Source organism: Nelusetta ayraudi, unplaced genomic scaffold (assembly GCF_046127955.1).
Source record: "Nelusetta ayraudi isolate G7.1 ecotype Tasmania unplaced genomic scaffold, CSIRO-AGI_Nayr_v1 ptg000031l, whole genome shotgun sequence".
NCBI lineage: Eukaryota > Metazoa > Chordata > Actinopteri > Tetraodontiformes > Monacanthidae > Nelusetta > Nelusetta ayraudi.
In genome coordinates, this window is record NW_027466081.1 from 4,958,621 (window position 1) to 4,986,574 (window position 27,954).

The 27,954-nt window shown below is 44.6% G+C and overlaps 2 protein-coding genes across 5 annotated transcripts in view; one reads left to right on the forward strand and one right to left on the reverse strand.

Moving 5' to 3' along the window:
• Positions 1-486: 486 nt before the first annotated feature.
• Positions 487-27,954, forward strand: part of ankrd50l (ankyrin repeat domain 50-like) — a 37,076-nt gene continuing 9,608 nt past the window's right edge. The window contains exons 1-3 of one of the 4 annotated variants that reach the window (XM_076031013.1): positions 487-554; positions 846-984; positions 25,810-26,652. In XM_076031013.1, the coding sequence (XP_075887128.1) occupies positions 26,204-26,652 (449 nt within the window). In that variant the 5' untranslated portion in view covers positions 487-554; positions 846-984; positions 25,810-26,203. Of the gene's footprint in view, positions 555-845; positions 985-19,157; positions 19,297-25,430; positions 25,690-25,809; positions 26,653-27,954 lie in introns of those variants that run through there. The other 3 variants (XM_076031012.1, XM_076031011.1, XM_076031014.1) reach the window with 3 other exon arrangements.
• Positions 12,555-15,716, reverse strand: hpxa (hemopexin a). The gene is made up of 9 exons (XM_076031010.1): positions 15,557-15,716; positions 15,263-15,441; positions 15,003-15,157; positions 14,532-14,685; positions 14,113-14,325; positions 13,908-14,003; positions 13,505-13,635; positions 13,277-13,421; positions 12,555-12,887 (listed from the first exon to the last, which is right to left on the reverse strand). The coding sequence occupies exons 1-9, from the start codon at positions 15,610-15,612 to the stop codon at positions 12,658-12,660; spliced, it is 1,359 nt and encodes a 452-aa protein (XP_075887125.1). The 5' UTR covers positions 15,613-15,716; the 3' UTR covers positions 12,555-12,657.

The window sequence follows — 27,954 nt, forward strand, 5'->3', positions numbered from 1 at the left end:
GAAATGCTGCATTTTTCCAAAAATGTTGAGTATGATTTATGTTCTAGTGGCAAAAAAATAGTCTCCGCTGCCCACCACTAGAAAAGTTAAATAATAGATAGAATCATAGATTGTTTACCAAAGTTGCACCCATTGTCGAAGCAACACTATATAAATCAATACACTGGTGAATTTGAACGGCGCTGAAGTTGTGCTGGAGGGCCGAAAGGATTCCAACCCAGTGAATTCTATGACATGTCTCCATACTGCTGTTGTGGTGCCATTAAAATGTCCAAACCCATAGTAACTCAAGTTATTGTTGGCAAACCAATAGTAATTTAAGTTGCTGAACAACAAACATAATCCTTTTCGCCGTGAATGTTGTGCTTGAGCGCTATTGGCTCAGGCAAGTTCCGCTTCCTCTACGTCACTCGCGGGAGCGGGCAGAGCTACCGTGAGTGCAAGAGACTTTGCTAACTGAGAGTGATAACCCACGAAAAAAAAGAACAACACCTTGATATTGCACTATTAACAACAACATCAGATAGAAGATTGCTGTCTACCTTTTCCTCCGCGTGAGTAACTTGAACAAGACTAAACATGCCCCTAGCGGAAATTATCCGTGAATTAAGTCAGTGTGGAGTTACGCTAGCCACCTGGTGGCTCTTATAGGAGCTGCTATGATCCCGATTTTAAGTGCACGTCAACCATAATTACACTCATTAGGTTAGTTAAAAAAATATTGTATTAGATATTGATTAATAAAAACCAATATGTATAGTATATTAAAAATAGTGTTGATGGGAGATATGCTATGATTCACTGTTTATGTTAATACAGGCTGGTTTTTGTTGGATACTTTATAGATTCCTTGCCTTCTGGATTGGACTTGGATTCAACCCGCGACTCTCTCCCCGCAGGGAGAGTGACAAGCCACCCATGATGAGCACCTGCATTGAGAGCCTTCTTCACTCTTCATTAATTCTTCAACCTTGCTGTGATGTGGTAGGATATTCAACAACTACTACTTGTTTCAAGGAAATTATACATATCCATTTTTTTTTTATAGGGTGCACCCAAGAAAATGCTTTCCAGTAGGGAGTGGGGTTTCTGTGTATGCATGCATGTCTGTGTTTATGATATAGGCCATAGGGCAGAGTATTGAAGTCCATCAGTTTCTCTCGTAGCGCACAGGTTGCAGATTGAGTTTGACTCAACACGAAAATGTTTCTAGCCAAAATGTCAGCATATTGTGGCATCTCTACATTGATGTGATTGTGCACAGGACTTTAATAAAGGTAAATAAGAACATACTGAAGGACAACTGAAAGATTTAGTTCATACTTGGGGCTCACTCTGTTGTGCCAAACCTGCAACAAGCAAATGTATGAGGAGCGTACACGGGGTCAAGCTGCCTGCTGTTTGCTAGCTTCTTGTAACCAATAGTTACAACACAGCATTAGGCAGCCAACATGAGGAAGAGTTGGACTTGAGTAGCTCAGCATTGCATGCTCATCTAAAACAATGTATTCTGAAAACAGATCATTTAGCCCTGTGTTTACAACCTCTTGCTGGAACAATCCATTTGACCTGTTTGGAAAGAGACAAAAAAAAAAGTAGAGGCAGTCTCAGACGGTGGAGCCAACATCTGCCTGGTGCGTTGTCACAAACTCTGGATAGGGATCAGTACCCTTTGTGACATCACAGTGGTGTGATTTCAAGAACTATGTGTTTTTGAGGTTGAAGTTGAAGCACAAGAAGTAAAAAAAAATACACTTTTCACTTTTCTAGCAAGTTCACTGGCAGGATGGAGACACATCATTAGCAAAAACAATGACAATTTTAACAATGCTAATGTGAAGTTTACATTATCATTGTTGGAACAATTCAAATCTCAGCTATTCAAATAGTTGAAACTGTCTCCCTCCAAAAGTGCAGCGTTGACAGTTCGCTGTGCTTGCGTACGATTGGACGAGGCCTAGAAATAAAATTCACCCCATCCCTTGTACAGTGGCAAAATAAATCAGGAGGCATCATGGAAGTCAGGGGGAGGTCTGGTGCTCAGGACGTGAGATTTACAGACACTACAGTGTGACGGGCCGCCACAGCAATCCACTCTCTCTGTGACGCAGACAATGGTGGGACTGTTCGGCCACAGACGTACAAGTGTCCCGGCCATCTGTCTGCATACCCCCACAGTACAAACATTGTGCCACGCAAACACACACATCACTGAGGCCAACCCCCAACCGACACATTGTCGCACACGACCAAACTCATAAAGTGCGTCAAAGTCCAAGAATGAGTGTGTGACACTTTCTCCCCTTGTTAACGTTATTAACGTCATTATTATTTCAGTTTTCTTTGGTATTTGTATGGGCAATAGTGCTTCCAGCTGGGGTTTTTATAAACTTTTTTCTTTTATTCTTTTTAATTGTAAAATACTCCACAATACTTTAACACAAAATGTGTATTTTACGGATATAACTACAGTTACCATTGGTCTCTGACTTTCCAGACTTCCCACGTGTGTGCAGAACCATGAACAGTAAAGTGACAATGTCTGCGAGGTTGTAGATGTTTGATGTTGGATACATCCCAGCTAACATGAGCGCACATCCACATGTCCACAAAAGAGGTTTAAGAACATGAGTAGAAAGGACAAAGCGTGCGTGTTTGCGTTTGCATGTGGCACCAGCAGAATGCGATCCGGTCGCCATACAGTCGCTGCGACAGTCGAGTATTGAAAAGCTGCTGCCGAAGAGAGAGGCACTGTGTGTGTGTGTGTGTGTGTGTGTGTGTGTGTGTGTGTGTGAAAAAAGATAAGCCTTATAAGCATTAAGGAATGTCTGTAGCGTTCTGACTCTTTTTCCAGTTCAGTTTTCACAATGTTTCCACACTAATATTAAAGTAACAATATATTGATATTTGCACATTCTTTGCTCTTTCTGTTATCCTGTCTAGCTTATTTTCAGCTTGATGCTCGCTGTTCAGCGTTTCCATTGCAGTTTTCCACAAAGTAAAAGCGATGTTTCAAAACTTTCGACAAAGTACCATTGCGATTTTGAACGGTGTGAAGCGCATAAGCCGTAATTCTTGTAAAATCTACAGTAAATAACAGTATTTTTTTTCCCCACTCCTCCTGATTTGCCAATACTGGCCTGCGAATGAATTAGTCATCCTTTGTCGATCAAAATTAGATTGTTGTAGTCTAACGTCCATCCACTAGGGGCAGCTCCGAGCACAAACTGTGACTTTAAAGTGTTTCACCCCAGCCATTCAACTGTTAAATTAATTAATCACAAAAATTGAGTGTAACACGACCACATTGGACCATGTTTAGTGAGAAACGCGGCTCCTCCCCTGAGGAGGGTGCGCGGCCGCGGCCATTCAAGCGCACCATTTAGTGCGTCGTACAAAGACAACACAGCAAACCAAAGAGGAGACACTCTTGTCACCGTCTGAATGGTCCCCTGCTTGTTTGTACTTTCTCTCTCTCCTTTTTCTCGGAGCGACAGGCCACCCTCTATAATCAGAGGGCCATCAGCGCTACTGTACACAGGGACGCCCCTGTGCTCAGAATGAGGGACAGTTGGCATTAACAGTGTAAATCACAGAGAGCGCTGTCACAGTGAAGGGAGCAGAGGCACATTCACTGTGTAACAGATGGCTCGTACAGGCCTGCCGAGCCGCCCAACTCTATTCTCGCACTCGGACGCGGCGAGGAGCAGCGGCAACGTCGCCGCTTCCTCCGTTTGCAACGTCGGGAGCTGCAAGCAAGCAAGCAAACAAAGAAAAACAAAATCAGATTTTCTAAATTCTAAGTGTGTTGGTTAAGTGTGTAATTCTGAGCCGGCTATTTAGAGCAAATATTTGTTCGAGCCTCTTCGTTGTCGTTGTACTCGAAACGGCTAAATTGTGCGCAGCCTTTTCAGAGCAAAAACACGAGTGAGAGCACAAACAGTAAGAGATTGAAAAAAAAAAAAAAAAAGCAAGCACACTGAAACGCTGGTAACAGATAATTAAGGCACCGTTGGGAAAGAAAACGTATAAACTGCATTCTGCCTACTGCACAGTCTGCCTGCGCTCTACCATGGTGTGTTAATTGTGTATTGCCTGTGCCCGATGCTTCAGAGTAAGCACAGGTTTTATTTTTTTCAATCTTAACTTCTGCAGTTCTACCGCAGACAATTAATCCTTGCGACGTGCAGCGTCAAAATAATCACTCCGGTCGTCGGAATCCGAAATTGTGGCCGATTTAGGCGAAGTTAGATTCTCTCTCCCCCCACCAGGCTGCCGGTGCTCAGGTGCTCGCTGCTGCTGAGACATGAATAAGACCCCTGTCAGCTCTTTGCCTCTCGCTTCTTGGAAACCGGGAAAACATTTGACCGGGGTTCACGCAGCGCAAGTGAGGAGCGGCGCTGCGCCCAGTGTGAGATCTCATCAGCCGACGCAGCTCAAGGAGAAAAACTCAGAGTTGTGAATGATTGGAGGGATGTGGAAAGTTTCGGTAATTTTCACTCTTGTGTGACTGTAAGGCACATTAGTCCATTAAAATAAAGAATTTATCACACAGAGTAAGACTTGGGAATTAGGTAAAAAGATAATATAGGGTTAGTGCTACTGATTATTTGAATTATTTGTTTGTTTGTTTTTTGCTTTTTTGTATTTTTGACTAGACCTACATCGCGGTGTTGAACTAGCAACAACAACAACAACAACAAAAAAAATCACCTCAGTATTTCCGACAATAATGTGTCCCTTTGCCTGTCGGTTATCCAGTGAACTCACCAGAAATTCGGAGAGTCGAAGCTTTTCATCTGTCTCTTGGTCCGATTTTCCAACCTTGTTCCAGAAAGCCGCCCTTTGTGATGTCACTAACGGCTGTGGTATGTCAATGATGCCTCTCGTGGGTTGGTAGACGGGCGTTGGTGTACTGGAGTCTAGAAAGATCGGCTTTTGGTGCGTTGGTTTTACTTTCTATTCCGAGCTTCTATCTATAAGCTCTATTTCCATCTTATTTCTGGTCTTTTCTAATCTCGGGTCCATTCGCATCAACGAACCTGTCATACCTTTGAAAATACATTCTAGGGCAAGTAAGCACATTGATGTAAAAACGGGGATCAAATCATCCCGAAAGTGTTGGATCAGCACCTGTTCTGTAAAAGGCAGCGTTAAGCCATGTCGGGGGTTTTGTGTCCCAATTAGCCACCAATGGCAGACATTTCAACTGAGACTGTTGCCAACGTCTGAAACAACAGCGAGTGTATTTAGCAATTAACCGCAGCGTGGCCCCCGATGGGAGTGGGAGTGTTCTGGCCGAGAGAGAAAACATCAGGGACGGGCCTGGAGACGGAGCAGGGTAGCGACGACTAATTTCCCTCAGGAGGACTCAGATGCACACGCAGGCGCGCACAGAAAGCAAATAAATAAAAGGCACACACACACACACACACACACGTATGAATACAAAATGTATATGCACGTACAGGCATATGACGACAGGCCCCCATTCAGCAATGCACACACGCGCGCGTGCACACGCACACACACACACACACACGCACGCACGCACGTCCCTTTGAAAAAAAGTCTCAGGGGAGTTCAGGGTTGCAGCCAGTAGCTGCACAGTGTTGACCGCTGCCTTGTGTTCTCGCTGTGTTGTGGATCTCTTGTCTAATGAGGAGGTGCCAGTCCCACCAGTTAATTTGGGAGAAGACAATCGCACACTGGCTCACACTGACATTTATAGGCAATTAGGACCTTCCTGGGAAAAGCGTGTGTGTTTGTGTGCATCTGTGTGTGCGTCTGTCTGTGTGCGTGCGCGCGTGCGTGCGCGCGTGCGTGCGTGTGCGTGGATTAGGTCAACATTTTTATTAGTTCAAAAGTGACAGAACAGTCCTGCGGCTAATTTTGGTTAGCGCGCAGATAATGGGAGGACATTATTTTAATTGCAACGTGACTTGTAGGCATTAAATTCTGTGTGCTTTGAGCGTGCAGGAAGTGAATCTATGGGGCTCATGTACAAAGAAGACACTAGTTCACTGTCCCACACCCTGCTTTTGTGCGGGTGTAACTTTGCTGTCATAGCAAGATTTCTATTGCATTATGAAGTGATGCGCATGCAAATACTTCAGATATATAAAGATAGATGAAGTGCATCTATTTTGAAAGGAAGAAATTTCATTTTTTTGTAACGCATGCCTCATTGTTACACATACACACATTTGTGACATGCATTCTGACAACAATGTCAACATGCAAAATAAATGTGGCCTATTTTTTTTCCATTTTTTTTCATCAGATTCTGTGTTTCACAAAATCCTCTGTATTTAAAGTAATTTAATGAATGACATTAAAAAAAAATGTATTTTGTGATGCCTGTCTCTTTCTCCCACATACACACATTTGCAGCATACATTCTGACAACAATGTCAATGTGCAAAATAAATGTGTCCTATTTTTTATTATTATTAATATATATTATTAATTATATTTAAAAAATCCTGCACAGGGACCAAATATAAGATAGTTTTACACACAATTAAAGATTTATTTATTTATTTATTTATTTTCTTTTTCTTTAATCACTCATCAGTTCAATAAAGCTCCGAGGGCAGGCCGTCAGGTTTGCACCTCGGATGAACCCGTGGAGTCACTTTCAGCCTGTGGAACGGTGCATGCGGCCGAGCGCTCGCAGCAGCAGCAGCAGCAGCAGCAGCCCAGGGTCATGCGTGATGTAATGCTGCTTGCATCACGCTGCATCTCCTCCAGCTGAGGACAGTCAGGCCTGTTTCCCCTGCCAGCACGTCGCAGCTGCCATGAGGCAACGTAGTCTGCCAGGCACAATACGGCGTGTCAGTCGGGCAACAATGGAGGACTTGTGCTCCCTGGATGGCATCATTGTCACACTTTTTCTTTTCTTTTCTTTTCTATTTCACCCCCTCGGGGATGGCTTTGTGAGTTATTGTAGTTTTTTTTTTTTCTTTTTTTTTCCCCCCTGGTTGTTGTTGTTGTTGTTGTTATTTTAGCTGCACGTCTTAGGCGACTCCCGCATTGTTGGCTCGGTAAACAATAGAAGCGGTGCGTGACAGGCCCGTTCCCAGACTTTGGATGTGGGTCGTGGGAAGGAGACGGGTTATGGTGGTGCCATGGGATTTCAGGAAATCTGCACTTTAAGATTATGGGATATGAAATCGGGTCAGGGGCGTTGGAGGGAGGACGCCGTGGCGGAGGTGACCCAAACCCAGACACTTTGCAGGGGCTAAAAGTAGCACAGCCCCGTCTCCTATTATGCAGGAAGATTAGATTCATTAAGTGGTCTGAGATTCAGTATCATCATTTCTGCACCCGCAAAACAATTTTAATTCCAAACTTTACCACACATGCGTTTATACCGGCTCAAACTCTCACAAATCATCGTTCCATGTCTAGTCAACGTCTTGGAAAAATATTTTTCAGTCATCGTTTGCCTAATAGCATAATTGCCTAAGTCATTTTTTGGCCAAATTGTGATATCTGAAACAAAATATAGCAATGTGCTTGATTTAAAAAAAAAAAAATCCTTTTTTATTTATTTATTTTTCCGAAAATGTTCAAATATGACTTAGGCGACTATGCTATTAGGCTAACAATCTATTTATACATTTATTCAGTAAAGTGTCCCGCTTTGATGATGATGTTAAAATATTCAAATGTTGAGATTAGTTTTTAGTTTCCTGGTAGAATTTTTTTAATTTATTTTTTGTTTGTTTTTTAACATTGTTCAATTTTTGTGGAGATCTTCAAGGTCCAAGGACCTGTCGACCCGCCCCCGGCCCCTGTTTGCTTGACCCGGGTCTCAGCTGGGTTCTCCTTCACAGGCACCGAACGCACCAGTAAAAAGGGCCTGTTGTAGTTTTCAGTGTCTCGCCCTCACACATGTGTTGTCACAAAGTAACTCCTGTCACCACCACCACCGACACCTCCCCCACGCCACCCACCCCCAATTGCTCCCCTGACGTAGAGTTAAAGTCATAATCCCTCCCCACCCCGCCGGCTCCCCTGAGCTTCTCCCGTCCTCATTAGTGGGTATTTTTCCCATGTTTGTTAATTGTGTCCTCTTTTTTTTTTTTTTTTTTTTTTAGCGCCACCTGCCCCTCCCCGCCCTCCCTCAACCCACCACCCGCCCTCTCCTTCCCCCCGGCTCCTTTTCTCTCCTCTCACCCCCCCCCCCCACCACCACCACCACCACCCCCGCTCCTGCCCACTCCCGCCCCCCGCCCGTCCGCGCTCTCTAACAGTCGCTAATTGTCATCATAAGGATGCGTTCGCTGTCACAACTGGAGAACAGACTGCAGACCGACAGTGTGCAGCCTGGCTCCTCTGGCCCCTGGAGGCCCCTGCACTGGTTCCAGGGGGTGTAAACGTCCCACTGCAAGTGTAGCTAATGAAGACAGGAGGCGGCTTTCACCTGGTTGGTAAAAACTCCAGCGAGCTGGGAATTAGGCGTAAATAAACGGAAGCTTAAATGAGGCGGCCGCAGCTCAGCTCGAGTGTTAACAACAACGGAAGCAACAGATCACAAACAGACATGAAGTCCCACTTTAGATATTGTGACTTTGGCTCCCTCTGCTTAGTTCTGTCCGCACTCGAGTGAAGACAAGTGTGTCTCCACTAATTCCCTTTCCCTTTTAACTTTACATTTTTTGCTTTATTTTGTGGCCTGATTGATGATAAACCAACAAAAAACCTATTTGTTTTGCAACCGATCCTTATTTATTCACTCATTCATTAATTTAACCATTTAACCATTCAATAATAGGACATGTGGAAGAGTTAATTTCAGGCAACTGGGCCAGTATGACCTGGACGACTGAGAACCTTTTTTCTAAGACATATAATATGACAACATAATAAAAAAAACAACAACATAATTCAGCTTGTTTAACTCAAACCAGACGTACATTGAAAATAAGAATAATCAACAAAGTGATTGGTTCAGAATGGAAAAAAATAAAACAAAACTCCACAACCTTGAATCTTAAGTCCGTCATTTTTGCTTCCAAATGTCATATCTGTGTTAATGATGACTTACAAAGTTGATTTGAGATGAGGAACATTGAGGTGAGATTAGAAAGTGGCGGGAGCAACGTCGCAGAAGGGTCTTTAAGTATCCGTTTGTGTGCAGATGAGCGGGGGCACCATCACGCGTGTGCATGTTTGTCCGCGAGCGTGGTGCGCACAACTGGGAATTTGTGTTTCGTGGCATGTGCGCCCTCAGCATGGGGCCTCCGTGGGGCCCGTGCTCGCCAGCTGGAGGCTCAATCTGTTGAGGGGGTCCACTACTCAGTGGTGGGAGGTCGACCGGACCCACGGCGGTACCCCGACCATTTGCCCCTGGCCCTTTCCTCCGACCAGGACGTGGTGCCTGACAGCTCTGCTCAGCCCAATCCACTTGACACCTTTTGGTGGGGGAGGGAGGGAGGGAGGGTGGGGGTTGGAGAGATGAGGTAGGAGAGGAGGCGCTAACTGCAGGGAGGGAGCGCTCATGACGAGGCAGCAAAAACGGCAGCGGAGCGCAGGCACGCTGCCAGCTTCAGGGAGAAGTAATTAAGATGGACAGGACGGAGGGACGAAGGTGGGAAGCAGAGTGGGGCGAGTGGTGAAGGTGAAGGGGAGGAAAAACACGGCGGTTTGTTGACTTCAAAACTTTTGCGAGTTTGTCTTCTGTACATTTTTAAATGCACGCTTCCATTACCGGGGAAGACCAAAAATATCAGTCATGGGCTGGGATTTGGTTTCAGAGTCTCTTGCAATGTCAGTGTGAACTTTTACCAACTGGGCAACTTCACTTCTATTCTTCCATAGATACTTTAACACGGGCGCGTTTCGAACTTTCCTATTTTCCAGGACAGAAAAAAAAAAACAAATTTAAAAAAAACAAAAACACATATACTAGGTGAGTTGTCTAGTGGCAGAGTGTCTGCTCTGAGACTGGTGTAAGTTGTGGGTTCGATCCCCAGTGGGATCATATCAAAGACTGTAAAAATGGTACCCATTGCCTTTCTGCTGCGCCGGGGTTAGCACCGGTTTTCACGTGAAGCTAGGTTGTAAGGTTGCATTCAGGCGGCTCGATACGCTGTTTTCTGGGCATCTTTGGAGTTTTTGGTTAATTAATTATCCCGGGGTATGGAGAGACTCTCATACCCTGGGATATTTTAAAAGGAAACAGCTGCGCCTGTATGTATGTATGAGTGTGCGTCCATGGGCGTCTGCCTGCCGGCCGGCCTGCGCGTGTGCATTGTGGTCCCTTCGGTGTGTCTTCACCAGGCTGGTGCGCTGCTCCCTCTGACAGTTTGATGCGGGGCACCGAGGTTGCACCTCAGCGACTGTTTTTAGCGGTCACCAGTTTGCAGAGGGGACGCTGGCTGGCACCATCTGGTCGTGAGATCCAACGTTTATCAGGCAGTCTTGGCCAATGTCCATACCTGCTTGTTACACACACACACACACACACACACACACACACACTGGGGGTCAGTCTACCCCAAACGACAGGCTGAGAGCAGATGTCCGTCAACTCTCCCAGTCCAGTTAATTAAACAGCATGACAAACAGACAGGAGGCAACTTGCGAGCGCGCGCGCGCGGACGCGTGCACAAACGCCAACGGACTGTCCAACGTCGGCCTGTCCGAAAGTTCAAGAAAAATAAGCGCAAACATAAAACAAGGGCAAAGGGTGAACACTTTCTTTGCCATCACTATTTATGTAAAAGCCCCCTGGTTGAGTTCCAGCTATTCGGCCAATCACAGCTCTCCAAACAGCCAAACTCTCTCCAAAGGAAAGAGTAAAGCGTCAGTGCGATTAACAGGTCGCTTGTTGAAAGAGGAGAACGCAGCAAAATGGTTTTCCATTCGTTGTGATGTTTTGTTTTGTTTTTTCCTTTTCCTTTTAATGAAATGCATCTGCGGTTATCATCGTGTGCAACTAGTTGAAAAGTACCCTGCACTCTGATTTAACTGCAGGAACTGCTTTCTTTTCCACGGTTGCCTTTGATAGATTCTTCTAAAAGTCTGGTGCAGAGTGAGGCAGATTTGTGGAAACAGTTCGTCTTTGCCAATTTATCATCAGTCAAAAATGATTCCTGGTCAACATTTTGGCAAAAACCAGGTGAATCATGAGTTTCCCAGCCACTGACATCAATTTATCGGGAATTTCTGGGGGATGTTCTCTGTATTTTTGTGTATTTCGGTTGAGCCAAAGGGCCTACAATCTTCACTACAACCAAATAAAGTGATGCCGTTGCGCTCTCTGTTTCCCAACATGCCCCTCTCATTAGACACATTACCCAGATACACTGTGTGACCGTGGCCTGGCAGCCTCCGCAGTAGATTATGGCATCATACCAGAGCCGATGAAGGGCCACAGTGTTTTGCCCTGTATTGTCCTCCTCTCCCCAGCAACCAGCTGGGTGAAGTAAGGGATTGTGCCATCCGTTGAAGCGTGCCGTTATCAGAGACTTGAGCCCCCCGGTCATGAAGCTGACCTCACCCCATTGCCTCACTCTTAAAGCTGCACGATGCAAAACTGGCCGCAGGGGGACAAGTTGGAACCCAGCAACAGTGCATTGTCTGTGCCGTAAATCTGAAGCAGACTTGAAAGTTGGTTCCCTAGAGTGTCAGAAGTAGAGAGAAATTCATTTTCTCAACTTGTCTGAGCAGTGAGATAATAAATACGTGTGTTAAAATTCTTTGCACTCCCCATACGTCTGTGATATCTTGCATTAATAAGCCCTCTCCAAGAAGTCTCCAAGTCTTCTTTTCATACAGTCAACCCACATGCCCCTTTTTTACTGCAAGTCTCCATGTGAAGTCTGTGAATTTAGCTTTGTTATCCAGTCAAATCAGTGCAAATGCGTCATTTCGCACCTGCGCGGACTGTGGCCCCTTTCGATCTGGTGGAGTGAGGGAGATGTCGCAGAAGAAGACCGTCACAAAAATTGTCTCTGAGGCCTGAAAACTGAAATGTAACTTTTGTGCCCTCTACTGGCGAGAAAGCGAAAGTATGCACAGCCCGGTGTGTTGTAGCGGAAGTGGACAGTCGGAGTTGAGCTAAAACGAAACAAAACATGGATTTATTATTAAGTTAGAATTAATGTGCAGGTTTGCAAATTAACTAATTTATCATATAAATAATCTAATTTCAATTAATCCAATTTCATTTATTTTTAAAAATTATTTTTATCAAATAAACAATATGGTCAAATATAAACAATGAATATCTGACCAATATAGTGGTTCTTGGACACACATTTCTCCTGATGTTCCAGTTTGTATACATTTATGGTTGTGGTTGTGTGAGCTTTAAACATTGAATTAATGTTTATTAATTATTATTATTATTATTATTTATGAATAATAATAATTATTATTATTATTATTGTTATTATTATTATTATTGATTAATGTGCACGCGGCTAAGGCAGCTACAACACTCATGGGAAAAAAAAGCCTCGAAATTCATCAACTGCAACATCTAGACATAATGAAGCTCAAGGAAGTGCTGTATGTGTATTACAAAAACAGACATGGCCTTTTTGTTGATTACTGTGTGATTTTATTTACAAGCTTATACCGTGTTTCAGTTGTGCGTGACTTCTTTCGCCGTCCTCTCAGTCGTGTCAAGGCAGTGCCGATCTAGTGATCGCAGCCAAACATCTCCACGGAAACGCTGTGCTTTTTAGGCAGGCTCCTGCCGGCGACCATCAGCATGAGGCTTTCAAAGTGGTAGTAGTAGTTTCCCTTCACCACGTACAACCCGTTATCATCGCACAAGGCCGCGTCTATGCTGTCGAAGAGGGCGATTGGACGCTCGTTTTTGGCCACACGCGGGCTGCTGTTCATGTCCACGTCGTAGATTTTGTTACCTGCGGCGGAAGAGGCGAGGAACGTCAGCGGCTGCTGTTGCTGTTGCACTTATCACATTTGAAATTTTTAAAAATTTGTAGACATGACACCGCAACCGATTTAGTTTTATTTGGGTTTTTTAACCCCTTGTTTGTTGAGTTATTCCCTCGAAATAAAATCCTGTGGGACTGCAACTGAAAACCTTCCCTAAATTTGACACACACACAAAATCCATCTAACTAAATACAGTGCCATAATTTAATGAAACATTGTCAGGGTTAATATAGTTAGATAGTGTTTAAATAAGTCCTTGAACACACTACCAACCATGTTTGCTATGTAGGTTTTGGCACAATTACTTCCCTCAGGATGAATAAAGTGGAATAGACCGCTAGTAATGCAGTGTTACCTTTAACAATATGAGTCATGTTGTCATAGCACATGAACGCGGCGTCAATGGGACCGTCCAAACCCAGCACCTCCCTCACAGCCTTGGGGGAACCGTCCACGTGGGTGAGGGACTCGCCGACTCTGTACAGAAAGATGTGGTCGCCCTGCAGTGGCACAAGCGGTTCCAGTGTTCAAGAGGTGGCAGTGGCGCACAACGAATCTGCGATTGCCCGAGAACAGCGCCCACCTTGATCAGGTAGAGCTCGTCGTCGTGGAAGAAAACGGCGTCCACTTCGCTGTGCAGCTCTTTGAAAGCGCTCTCGACGGTGTCGGCGGTCAGCGTGCCATTGGCGCGAAACTTGAGGAGGAAATGGTGGCCTGAGGGGGGAAATGGTGATTCATAGGATAACGTGGTACGATTGGAAAACGACACAATGCAAATGTGGGATAACCATAGTCAAACCATAGTCAAAAGAAAGTGTTGAAAAAACATATTTGACAAATTACTGCTAGCTCACTATTTTTTGTTACCACTTGCACCAACAAAGATTCTCAAATTGTCATGCAGTAAGAAAAAAATATATATATATATTTTTGGTCTGCTGGAATGTGACTAACAGGTTGCCAAGTAAAACATTTTGAAATCTCACCCCTGAAATGGTAAAAGTTTGCATCGCGGTCAGCTGCGATGGCATCCAGGTGGACATGGCTACAGCGCTCCCTCTCCACATGGTCGCTCCCTGCGCCTGTAGTGCAAACAGACCAAAGGCCGATGTTGAATAACCAGCACATTCCCTGTCCGTGTTCAGAAAGACACTTCACACTCGACTCCCCCAAGTGCGCTCGGCAACTTACTGTATTTGCTGCATCTCGCGAAGTAGTCACGGGTCTCTTTGGGGTCTTTGCCGTGCACCTCGCCAGTCTTGGGGTCGAACTTGGAGAACATGTGGCCGTGGAAGCAGTAGTAGTGCTCATTGAAGCGGAAGGCCGACGTGCAGTTTGGCATGGATGTGAACTCCTTCTCTTCCACAGCCTTGGTTTTTACGTTGTAGTGGAAGATCTCGTGCCCTTTGGTGAGAAAAAAAATACTTAATACTCGTGAGGTGATGAGGGAGGACCCTCAGAATTGCTATTGAATAAATTAGACCTCGAGGTCACATTTTCATGGCAACATTAGCCATCTATGTATCTATTTAATTAAAACAAAATGTCAAAGTTTAACACTGCTCCAATCCAGATAAAATGAGCTAAATTTAAGCCAGAAGACCTCTGACCTTTGAAGAAGATGACTGAGTCGTCGTCGCAGTCTGGGTGGGGACACTCCACTGCAGCATCCAGATGGTCGGGGATTCCTGGGAAAACTTCTGCTATGTTCTTGGGGAAACCCTCCTCGATCTTGTGTTGGTAATAGCTGAATACCTTGTGGTCCTGTTTGCGCAAGTTTCACAATGAACAAACATTGCTGCTTCACATCCGCACAGAGGTGTATCTGAACAGTAAGAGTTTAAATCTGTTCTAAGTTTGTTCTTTGTCGGGGAACTGACTTGTTAAACTAACTTGTTGCCGTTGACAATTACATAAACCTCCACTTGGAAGCTGCCAGTGTATCTGGCAGCTTCTGTATATCTGCAGCCTCTGTGCTCCATTTGAGGCCATGCTCCAGGCCACAGCAGTAGTGGTATAACAAATGCACTAGAAGAGGAATACCTCCAATCTTTTGCAAGAGGAAAAAGAATGGACATTACCAAGAAGAAGAACATGTGGCCATGGTCTGAGCTGTTCTCAAAGTGCATGCGGAAAGCAGCGTCCACGTGGCCCAGATGGTGATGGTCGTCCAGCTCAGCAAAGGTCTCGTTGGACAGCTCCGCTTGGCCACGGAAGCCCTTGAAGATGTGATCACCTGGGACACAGTACGAAGCAAGTTACGTGAGAATGCATCCATAAAACAATCTGGACCATGCCAAAAACAAAACCTTTCCCATCATTTCTATGCTCAGGGACTCACCCTTGAAAAAGTAGGGTACCCCCAGCTCATTCTCTGCAGCTGCATCCATCTCCAAGCCTTGGCAGCGGTCAAGCACATGATCGTGGTCATGGTCATGGCCATGATCGTGGTCATGGTCATGGCCGTGGTCGTGGTCATGGTCATGGCCATGGCCATGTTCCTCTTCGTTGCCGTGATGACTGGTTTAACAGAGCAGAAAACGTCTCAAAAAAATCAGCCTCAGTTTGCGAAGTATGAAACACTCTATCTTAAGGGTTGTGGCTGTTCAGCTTTGAGCTGCAAAAAAATACATACCACTGGACCCATGTTAGAGCCAGGGTCAGGCAGAGGGCGACGGCGAGCAGCTTCATGTTGATCACTCCTCAGGTCAGGGAGATATGTGAGGGAAGGTGAGCCGAGGTGGTTGAGAAGCTGACCTGGCTGCTGCGGTGCTATCCATTTATAGCACACTAAGGAGTATAGGTGGATAGTGGAGGAGGAGCTGATGATGCTGAGCACACAACACCCACAGTGTTTGATGTGCCCCAGAACAGAAAGATCCACAAGTCAGCCACCTCCTCACAGTGGTTATCAGAGAGGGGACTCAATGTTCTTTGAAGCCTGTAAGTTTCCTTTGCACAGTGGAATCAATAGATGGGGAAACGATTTTCATTATGTGCAAACATCATAGTATATGTTTTACGCAACAAAGACCAAATCAATTTAATGCTGCAGCTATTTATGGAGCACTTAATCCACAATGTCAGATTTAAGATGACTTTCATTAAAAAATTGAAAAATTGTAGCGAGCCCACTGCCCCAATATTAAAAGATATAACTCTAGTAATATACTATAGACTGAGGTTGCAGTATAAACTTTCTCGTTCGGAAAATTCCAGAAGCCCGATTGATTAAGGCTGGAGTGGACCCCCTTGTCCAATTGTGAAGGGCATCTAACCCAGTACACTGAAGAAAATAAATAGAGAAGGCTGAACACTGCGTTCCTCACCCCCGGAGCGGCATCATTGTGTATTTGCTGTTGTATGTGAACATTAACAGAGAATATGGAGTGGTCTGACTTTGGCTAATGAACGTATTTGCTCAAATGTTGTACTACTGACCTCTTCTTATTAAAATGTTGCACCTATTGAAATGTTGCAATTATAAGAATATAATTGCATGAAAATGTAATTTAATTTACCATTAATGTGTTGCCACTGATTTAAGCCTCAGTAGGCTGTCCAACCTAATGGGAAGGTGTCTTGCAAACAATAAACAAACAAATATCTTCTCTGTTTTTAGACCCTACTTGATATCACAACTTTTCTTTCTACCCGCTGTGATATTGGGGTAAAATTACACAACCCTGAGCAGATCAATGCTTTGGGCTACTGCAAATACATGGTAGTGCCATATATTTGCATGCCATATATTTACATTAATTCCCATTCAGTAGACTCACTCTAATGCGGACATAAATGTGTTTCAGACAAAGGAAACAACACAGCTGTTTATTTTACTCTGTCTACTTAACAGAACGCACAAATATCATTTTAGAAGATATTATTCCACCTTCGAATCTTTAAGGAATAGGCCTTTAAATATGTGTCTTCATATTCCCCGCTGTGGTGCATTTAATGTGTGTTGGATTTTTTTTTTTTTTTTTTTTTTTTTTAAGCAATTTAATTTGTCTTTAAATGTATTTTAAAAGCAATTTAATTTGTCTTTAAAATTTTCTTTTTTAATTAAAAAACTGCTGATATTCTGAAACCTAGATGACAAGTGGGTGCGCTGTTGTGCACAGGCCAGGTACACATACAATCAGTGGGCTGTTGTTGCACAATGATACACTGTATTGACTAGGTTTGGGACCTTGATTGAGTCAGTCAACTCTCTGTCACGCTGTCCTTGCACTGTGTGTGTGTGTGTGTAAATAAATACGAGACCCTTTGATAATATTTGACCAGTAAATGCCAGCCACATTTATACCTCTGACATGGTTTATTTCTCTGGTAAAAGGAAACAAAAAAAATGTAATTGTTGATGAGGGCAATTAGTTTATTTATTTATTTATTTTTTAATCTTTCAACATATGTAAAAACATTAAATGTACAGTATTCAAGTTCTCATACAGGATTTCTCCTATCTTTCTTGGAAAACTGAGGTTATTAACATAGATGCTTATGGTAGTTTATGTAACTGAGGGGAAAATGAAAGTACACACAGAACTCCTGTGGGCAGGTTTTGTCTGACTTAACAGCCAGCAAGACAATGAAAAAAGATGTTGTTTTTCTCTTGATTGTGCACTGCGCTTCCTTATGAATAATAGTTGATTAATTGGTTGCTTGAACAGTGTAGACTGGAAAAGGCCACCATTTTGAGACGTGCTGATAGATTTAAAATGAAAACTAATTAAAATTGAGATGTTTTAACCAACACACATTGACAACGAAAACAAATGATTAAAGCAGAAATTATAATAACTCAAGTATTTTTTATAACACTTTTCTCTGACCTTGATGTTCTGGTTAATGAATGCCACTGTGAATGGAATCAGTTTGACCAAACTTGGGACATTTTGCTCAGTCATCACCTCTATGACTTCTTTATTGTGTTGCAGATATTTTCACAAACCGTGCCGTATTGTGGATGAAAACTAATGTTGAGAACCTGTCCTGAGTGCACACTGATTCACTGAGCTCATGCATTCTGTGCATTCTTTCTGAGAATTTGTGAATTTCAGCGACCTGCAACAACATTTTGCAGCCAGGTCATAAATGAGATCATTTGTATTTTCTTTTTCCAAATAATTTCAATGTTTCACCTTGTTTGGTTTGAATGTGCTCGGTGAAGGTCAAATAAAGTACGTTATAAATACATTCAATAAACAAATTGCAGGAGGGTTACCTTTTTTTTGTCCAGTAGAGGTCACCCTTGTAAATACAATAGATTGTGGAAAAAATGTGAGTTTATTCAGAGCTGATTGCTTTACAGCCGAACTCAACATTCAACAAGAAATGAGTTTTTATGTGTAGTCTGTAAAGGCCACTTTAAAAAGAACTATTTAGCAGAAGACAACTGTGTTTCGTCGGAGTCTTTCACAACACCTTAGAATGTGGACAATGGGCTGTGAGGGTGAAGAGGTCATTTCTCATATCACCGTGAACATTTGGGTCACTGAAAGCAAAGAGAATGGACTTTTTGCCACGCACCTCATCGTCTCGAGGTCGGCTGACAGAGGTTTTTGGATGTTACTTGCATTTTTATGGTTCCCTTTCATGAATCCCAGCAGTTGGTTTTGTGTTTGTTTGTTTTTTATGGGTTGACAGATTGCACTTGCAATTGTCCCGCAATTATCTCAGTGATTTGCCACTTTTTCTATCAATAATAAAAAAAAAACAGACAAACAAACAAATACATTTTGAAATATTTCAGCCAAAAAAGCATTCAAATAGCTATTTTCTTGGCATGCTACACTGACTGTACAATACTTTACTATACTATACTAGTATTTTTAAAGAAGCATCCTATTATTTCAGGACACTGACCAACAGCTATGTTGGGGTAGCCAAATCATGACTTTGACATTACTTTGATACTGAGATACAAGTCATTAAGTCAAAGAAAATTGTGAAACAACTCAAACTTCCATTTGGTTCACACATCAACTAACTTCTACACTTGTTGTCTTCATCATATCAGACACATATCTGCCAGTTTTGACTTCTTCTGACCAGCCTTTGAGTGGATCAAAAAAAAAAAAGCGATTTGGTTGACTGGATCCGATTTCTTCTCGGGAAGGAAGCGGAAGAAGAAACGTCTCCAGAGTGAAAGAGAATGAAATAAATAACCAGATAAGACGAAGAGCCTCCCCCTTCCCGCCATCCACATCAAAAAAAAAAAAAAAAAAAAAAAAAAAAAAGAGAAGTTCACCTTTAATGTGCGGCTTGGGAGGACCGCGAGAGCGGATACACGTGATTTAATCCGGTGAAAAACCCGGCGGGCTCGCGGCGGAGATTCAAAGCGGAAGACCGAGATGCGGAGCTTCCAAGCAGGTAGGATTGCATTTGATATGTATCATTAAAGAGAGAGGGGGGGAGATATCGTGATTTCTGTTTTTGGAGAAACTACAAACGTCTGTCAGTCGAAGCGTCAGCGGGACGAGGCAGGAAAAGTCGGCTTGAGATTATCTTTGCGGCGCCGTCTGAGGAATGGGGTCACGTTGAAGGCATTTATAGGCGTTAATACAGCCTTTTATGATTTTATGGCACTCGCTTAATGGGAATATGACTGAGCTCGCACAGTAGGTGCAGACAGGTGACTGCGAGACGAGCCGACAGTAAATCGGATCAGACTCTCAGTCAGCGCGTTCACAGTGAATACTGATATAACTGGCAGTAATCGGGCAATGACGTCAGAGATGGTGTCTCGGAAGCTCCGAATCTAATAATGGAATTTGCGTTGAAACGCACCGACGAATTCATGTGCAAAAATGTCAGCCAATGCGTTCTAACCGCCTCTTATATTTCACCACTGCCAGGATGGATGTATTTTTTTTTTTTCTAACTGATGCATTTAATGTTTAAACCCATATTAGAAGAAATTAACTTGAGCAATGTTTTCAAAGTAATCAGTCTCTCTAGTCTGTCACCGAAAAGAAATGGTAAAATGTCAATCCTCTGTCATTCTCACGTCTTTAGCAGCATTTCTTTTAGACTTGTTCACTCAAACACAAATTTATGTCACTCATAGTCTTGTGACATCACAAAGGGCAGTGGTATATATATTGCTACACCCTCAGCCCGATGCTGTTTCCATCCTCCGGGGGCCACTTTGCAGCTGCCCGCTTTAGCCTCATTTGGAAAAATGTGAAAGGTTTAATTATACATCAGTTTTAGAAGATTGTTTCAGATCATTAAGTGTGTGGGCCTGCTCCACTGGAGACAGGACGAAAAGAATTAAAGATCTGAAAGTGGGTTAAATGCTGGATCTTTTATGCTGTTTTAAAAGAAGTGTCACACTGACAAAAGTAATAGCCCACCTGGCAACCTTTTCAGATCAGTTTGATTCATGACTGACAGCAGCCTCCTGGTAAAGCCGCAGGGATGTCAGACCGTTTGGACGTGACTTTCATGAATAAACTGTGAGGCACATTTGGATTTTAGCAAGTTGTTCCGTTCCCCTTTTTGAAGGCCAACTCAAACTGCGCAGGTATAGGAGTGGCTTCGAGCTCCGACCACTGGTTAGAGAAGGCTGGGCAGAGGATGAGTGTAAAAGCTCTCATCATGTCAGTGCAAGAACAAGCCTTAAGAAAATACCCACAGCAGCAGTGAAGAAACCAAGGTGCAGACTGACTAAATCTTGTTTTGCATAACGTAGTTGGGGGGTTTACTCAAAACACCTGGCACTAAGCTCTGCGATGAACTGGCGACTTGTCCAGGGTGTCACCCTGCCTTCGCCCTAAGACAGCTGAGATAGGCTCCAGCAGACCCCCGTGACCCTGAATTGGAATAAGCGGGTACAGAAGATGGATGGATGGATGGATCTGGCACTAACAGAATCACTTGATGCTTGTAAGCGTACATATGGTTGCCAGGCAACATGCGCAGACACTGCCCTTACGTTGCAAAAGTAATATCATCCAATTCCCTCTTAATTTAACTTGTTTTATATTTTGCATTTGCGAAAATACTCCTCATATACAGCATTCTGTACACTCAACACCCACTTTATTTTCTGGCATGGAAGCAACCCAATGCATTCAAGCATGCATATGTGCTGTAAAGGACTTGCGAAAGTCCGAGGCAAGAAAGGAGATTTAAATTTAGTTTGGATGCTGTGAAAACGGTTGTTGGTGCCAGACGGGCAGCCGCCTCTCGGGTTTTCATGGGCCGTACCTAAAAAGAGAAAATATCCATTGAGCAGCAGTTGCGTTGAGTAAATGACTTTGTTGATGTCAGGGGCCAGAGGTCAGAATGGGCAGACTGGTTAGAGACCATAGAAGGGCACCATTGACTGAGATGAACGCTGGTTAAAATCAAAGCGTGTGGAATAGCATCTCTGAAGGCTGCACGTCCAGCCGCGAAGCCACCAGCCACTTTTAGGCACACCTCGCTCGTGCCAAACTTGCAAAAAGACTCGTTTTGACTTGTGCCAAGACCTGCCTTTAGGCTCCCTGTAATTGGTAGTACCAGGATCTTGAGGGAGTTCATTATAGGAGGGTTTGGAGTTGAGGAAAGCCCAACCTTTTGTTGTAGAGCGGCTGCACTGTTGCAGCCCAGGAGCCCCCCACTTGTTAACTTGTCAGTCGTCATGAGGTTCAATGCATCACTCTTTGCTGCCTCAACCATTTGGCCATACTACTGTCCAGTGGCTCATTTTGGATGCACTGTTTCTGCTACTATGGATCAAATTCTGAAAGCTTCCATAAAAAAAAGGTCCAATTAACCAATATAGCCCTAACACATTCTGTCTACCGTAGTCAGATTTCCTCAAACCTGAAATCATCCCTTACCTCTTTTGCATGCTCTACCTTTCATTGTGCTTGTGATGTCACAAAGGGCACTGATATCTCCGCCAGGTTTGTGACAACAACCCCAGCCAGTTCCAGCAGTAAGCTAAAACCTTTATATACAATAGTGATCTGTAAATATTTTGTATTTTAATTTGTTTTTGTGCTGAGTCTTTTCACTAAGATGAGGTTCAGACTGTCGCATTCGAGACTGAAGTAAAACAAGAATTCACTTGTACAAGTGCTGTTGTTTTGAAAATGACTTCCATCTGAAGAGGAGTGGAATACATCTACACACTAAGGAGCGTCCCTTGTAATAGTGTACAAAGCTGTGCAGTGCCTTCCGCATGAGGGGCTTGTGTATGTAAACAAAAACTCATTTACTGTAAGGTTGAGTCGAGGAAGTCGCATTGCTCGGCCGCCTGGGAAATTAAATGCACTTGACTCAATTTGACTTTTCCCCATCAAATGTCATCTCGGCGAAGCGCTCTTGTTCGAGCACTGTTTCTGGCGCCGGCTGCCGCGCAGCAGCAACGTCTTCCCAGGCTGCGGGGGCCAGCGCCAGAGAGTTCTGCGAAAACCCGACGAGTAATGACAAGAATGTGGACAGCTCCACCGTTGGCTGTGGATTCCCCTCGCCGCTGTTTGCTCAGTGTCCTGCTGAAGCAACGCTGCCTGGAAGCCACAATGACGCCCGCTTGAATTTCTGTTGAAAGTTCCAAGCAGCCTCAGCTCAGTTTTTGTTCTGTTGAAAGCAACAAATGTGAAATGGCAAGTTTAACATGTAGTTCGACTGCAGCTTTTTGGGTTTTTTTCTTTTTTCAAGAATGAATTTGTGACCCATAAAGCTTTCAATTCTGAAAGCTTGCTCACCCACCTTGCCAGACTCCAAGAGAAAGCCTTTCCAAACGGAACAGGTTAGTGAAGGGTTCAATTAATAATCACATTCACTACACACGCACACACTGATGGACAGCGACTGCATTCTTTGCACCATATGTGCCACTGACCTACATCAGGTCATCCCACTTTATTTTTATATACTCTGCATTATTCAATGGTATTGGATGCAGTATGCACCTTATATCCTCCTTACATTATACATATTGTTTATATTTTGCATGAACAAGGTTATTTGCATTCATGAGACCCATCTTATGTATATTTTTTTCTCACTACCGCTACTGCTTGGCTGCTGTTTATGCTGCAGATTTCCCCACCTTGAGACAAGAAATGCTTAAAGGATCTTATCTTAGCTCTAATATTTCTCTTTGAGTTGAAACCGGACCTCAGCAAACACTGGTTAGCACAATGGCTTTGGCATAAGTTGAAGCCATAACTGGAACCGGCTGGAAAGTGAAAGGTAAAGAGTTCTCAAAGAAAGGCTGTTGAAAAGGCGTTTTGAAAAAAATAGCTTGTCTGGGCTAAATTTGGAACAAACAAACTAATTTTCAGCCCCGTTTTTGGGCTAAATTTGGACAGTACCGCACAGACTAAATTGGGCCAGGATCCAGCTGCTATTTTTGGGTTAAATTAGGGCTGTGACCGACCAGATTTAGCCCAATAAAGAAGAAAATCAGGAAGTGATTTCAAGCCTTGCTACTGCCAAAGAAGGGCGTTGATGCTGCAGGATAGTGGTTGTTGTTATGAGAATTGAATAATATTTTATCCCATAAAACATGAATGAAGAACTGCACAGATTTCTTTATTTGGGCAACATGTTTTTTTTTCTTCGCAGCTTTTGTCTTGACTTGCCTTGGTAAGAGTCGGATTATGTACCCAGCTACAGAGATGTGACAGAGCTAATGTTGCTCTTTACAGTAAGTGTTAACGGCACTTTAGATGAGTTGTCAGAGTTGTTTTAAAGTCATTTTTAGGCCATGACAAGAATTCAAAGCAAAAAGCTTGTCTGCCGCCTCTGATTCGCATGACATTTAACGTGAGTCATCAGTCTTTCGTCTTACGTTTAGCGTTCTGCATGGAGATTCTCACAGCCTCTGATTATACAGTGTGCTTGTCAAAGCACAGCCTTGGACTGGCTACTGGTAGCAGGTTTCCTATTAGCATCAGTGGCTGACTTTATAATAAAATTAAAAAAACGGTTTCTGTGGGAGTAATGAAGCCCGCTAAGGTTTGAAGCAGTTTCTGAATCCGAATTTTTTTTTTTTTTTTCATAGGGAATGAGAATAACAGCAGAAAGAGAATTTTCAAATGCTTTGTGATGTTTAAATGACAAAATATTGAATAATAATGTGTCTTAGGACACATTAACACCCACTTTTGGGTATTTCTTTTTTCTATTTTGCAGCTTCTATAAAATTCTAACCAAGGTTAATGATTAGATAGGTTGATTTTAAGAAGCCCGCCATTATTGGTTGATAAATGACTGACTTCAATTAATTACACCTAAACTGGCCAGAAACATCCCTTTAGTGTTGTATTTATCTTTCATTTTCAGCTGGTGAAGCTCTAAAAGAATACACAGGGGGGAAAAAGGATACAGGTTTAAAAAAAAAAAAAAAAAAAAAATTGATACCAGTCTTTTTTTTTTACTACCGGTTTTGCCAGGTCACAACAGCTCCCTTCTGTTCTCATGGCGACATCAGAAGTCCCGCTCTGTTTATTTATTTAAAAAATAACTCTCTGATGTTGTTCTTTGTTCTCTTTTCCATCTGAAAATGCATCCAGTCGCTTGGAGAGAAAAAAAAAGAATTGCATCACCCGCACTAATCTCATTTGCGGCAGCGGCTAGACTCGCAGCCGCTTCCTCTGCTGCTGCTTCTTCGCCATCTTCCAGGGCTTTTAAGCAGCAGCTTATCAGCAGTTGTTTCCTTCTATTGTCCCCACTAAAAGGATGCTGATTGGTTACTCGGAGCTAACAGAATCTGAAAAGAAAAGAAATCTTGTATTCGTAATGGCAACTTTAGGATGAATAAGCAAGACATCTGCAGTGACCGTCAGGTCCTGGGGGTCTTGTCCATCTTAAGGGTCAGGCCTCACCAGACGAGTAACCTCACCGCTTTTCACCCAACCGTCGTCGTTAATGAATTGTGAACCGGTCAAACAGTCATTTAAAGGTGCCCGAGGCTCAGGGTCACCTTTTTCACTGCAAGATTTCTCTATGCCTTTAATGGCGCAACGGCACCATGCATTAGACGCCGAGTGCCGCAGGTTCCCGAGAGGAGCGCAATCACGCATTAAACAAGTGTTGCACTCTCGGTCGCTGCAATGCTGAAGACGCGGCGAACCTGACCCTCAACCAGCCCTCGCCAGTGAACTTTGCTTCGAGTCTCGTCACAAGCGACGCTTTTCTTCAGGCAAGGTTTTCTTCTTTTTTTTTTCTCTCTCTCTCCCCATTTTCATCATTCCACAACTTTTCTCCACCTCTGGTTCCAGTCCAGAAATATTTGCCAATATCGCAACAAAAAGATTGCGGAAATGTTGCCCCCGATCTGAACCTTGACCGCAGGTAATAATCATAAAATAAAAAAACCCTCCCCCTCAGCTCACCTCTCCTCTGTCTCCACTCCCTCCTGCCTTCCTCCCGTGCATGTCTTGACATGCCGAGAAGCAGCGGGGGAGGAAGGGAGGGTGTGAGTGAGAGAGAGAGAGAGACGGAAAGAAAGAAAGAGAGAGAGAGAGAGAGCGAGAGAGAGAGGGAGAGGGAGGGAGGGAGGGAGGGAGGGAGGAGACAACAAAACAAGAAAAACCACCAGGCAGCATGTGAGACTCGGAGGGAGAAGGAGGTGTGAGCTTTTAATCTGAGGGTTGCGAGACGTCCGCGTGAGGTTGTGTGAAAGGGAGCGAGGGGGAGCAGCAGAAGGAGGGGGAAGAGGAGGAGGAGGAGGAGGCAAGTCGTCCTCGACGCTTGAAAATCTCCAGGAGAAGTGGAACGGCGGAGTGGCGAGGAGCAGGGAAGGCTGCTTCCGTGGAGCGTGTGAGTTGCGAGACGGAGGACGGGCTCGGCCGGGGGGGGTTGGGCGGCGGGGTTGACATCCAGCGGAACCGCAGTTGTTTGAGCGCGACTCATTCCTGCCCTGTCTTTTTGCCTCAACAGCTCCACGTTGCGCCGCAGAGGTGTGATGACTCGTGGTAACCATGGATCCCGCTCTCCGCTTTCTCCCTCTCTCTCTCTCTCTCGCTCTCTCTCTCTCTCTCTCTCCGTCTCCCTCTTTTTTTTTCTTTCTGGCACCGAGCGGTGAAAACTGTGACAAACGGGAGTAGAGTAAACCCAGGAGTGGCGCGCTGAGGCTGCACCTTTGCAGGGAACCAGGACGGCCACAGGTGACAGAGCACACCTGGTGCGACACTTCGAGAGGCCGACCGCTCGATAGCGTACTCGCAAACCGGGCCACAGGTGTCAGCCGCTCCAAAAAGACAAAAAAGAGACCCAACGAGACTCAGCGGAGGAGCATGGCCCAGCCAGCTCGGAGCAGCCAGCGCTTCCCGGGATGTCCGACCGCGAGGAGCCAATGAGCGCCGGGGGATTCGCCAGGGGCTCCAGCCTGCTGCGGGGTCGCCGCTTCTACTGCCGGGAATGGGCCCTGGACAAGCTGCGGCGCTGCCTGGACACCCGCTCCTTGGCGGGGCAGCCCCCCGGGGTGCTGGTCACGGGGGGCCCCGGGGCGGGGAAGACCGCCCTCTGCACCGAGGCGGTGTGGCCCACCTCGGAGGCCGGCAGGGCGGCCGGCCTGGCGCCGCGCTGCCTGGCCTACCACTTCTGCCAGCGGGAGGACCAGGGCAGCACGGTGCTCTGGAGGTTCATCCTGGGCCTGGTGGAGCAGCTGACGGCGTCGCCTCTCCTCCCGCCCGCCTACAAGGAGCTCGTGGCCGGCCCGTCCGTGGCCCCTGCCCTGGAGCCCCTCGCCTGCCAGAGGGACGCCGACGACGCCTTCAAGAGGTTTGTTTGTCATATCTCCGCCCGTTGGCTCTTTTACGGGAAATCGGAGAAAAGAAGAAAAAAAAAAAAATACAGACAAACGCGAAACTCCCGTTTGTTCCGCGTGTGAGAGCACGTTTGAAGGCAGCTTGGCTCGTTTCCAGCTCGGCAACGTTGACACATTGCATCACGCGCTGTAAATCTAAACGTAGCTCTCTCTTGAGAGAGAGAGAGGGGGGGAGCCGCTGGACATGTCAACAAGGTGTCTGCTGGAGATTTGTATCCCGTTTATCTGATGGCCAAATGTAAAAACGGCCTGGTGAAACCTGCACAGCAGGTTCCTGTTTTTCTTTTTCTTTTTTTTCTGTTTTTCGTTTTGTAGCCACCGAAGACACGATAAGGCGGCTCGTGTCGCGGGACAACCTTTGATTTGTGGACCAATTAATGCCCCATTTTCTGCCCTATCAATCTTGCTCGACCTAATATCGGCAGGCGGCACGCCGGCAGCTGTCTCACGTGTTTAAATTGCCCGCACCGTGGGAACAGTAAGTCACACTGGTCTGGGCTGGGCCCGATTGTAATTCCTCTGATGATCTCTTCAAAACCTCATCCATCTGAGGACTGTGTGGGCAATAAACGTATTAAATCAATGAGCAGCGCTGTTGTATAACAATATAACAATATAACAATAATAATAAGCTCTCGGGCAATTGTGTCTCTGCGCCTGTGCTGAAGAAAACATCAAGTGGTCCAGTGTTACAATAGAATATATATTTTTAAAAAAAAAGGAACTTTGCGTCATCCACATTGTTTCAGATCTTTTCTCCATTCATCCGAGACTCGAGTGCGGACGTACAGATCTCCTGAAAAGGGCATATTTAGCCCTCTGTTTAAAGCCTCCAGATAAATGCGTGTGATGTCACAAGTCGGGCCGATTTTAAATAAGTGCGTTTTGCGACACATTTTATTCAGTCAATCAAGCATAGCAAAGGATTGCCTATTTTCCCTTTCATGATTTAATGGCAGGCTGAAAAGGAAAATTTGGTGTTAGATTTGCACTCGTGGCCACGGAGCGAATGATTTGCAAAGGCGAGGTTTAACGAAAAACACCTGTGTGTGCGCGTGCATGCAATGAAATTCATCGCGTTTTGCCATAGGAGGTCCACTTCTTAGATAGTTTTGCCGCCCAAGGCGCCGTCAACGCCTCGGTTCTTTCGGCGACTGCCGTTTGCTCTCTCAGCCAAACTGGTTCCCCCCCCCCCTTCAAAGACAATGAGCTCAAGGAAAGAAGAAAAAAAAGCGATCCAGTGGCTCTAAAGCCGC

Bases quoted from the DNA above. Each gene is read 5' to 3' on its own strand.
- hpxa (XM_076031010.1), bottom strand. From the start codon at position 15,612: ATGAAGCTGCTCGCCGTCGCCCTCTGCCTGACCCTGGCTCTAACATGG. The intron at 14,004-14,112 runs GTAAGTTGCCGA...TTTGCACTACAG, and splicing joins CGCGAGATGCAGCAAATACA to GCGCAGGGAGCGACCATGTG. The intron at 13,636-13,907 runs GTGAGATTTCAA...TTCCCCCCTCAG, and splicing joins AAACTTTTACCATTTCAGGG to GCCACCATTTCCTCCTCAAG.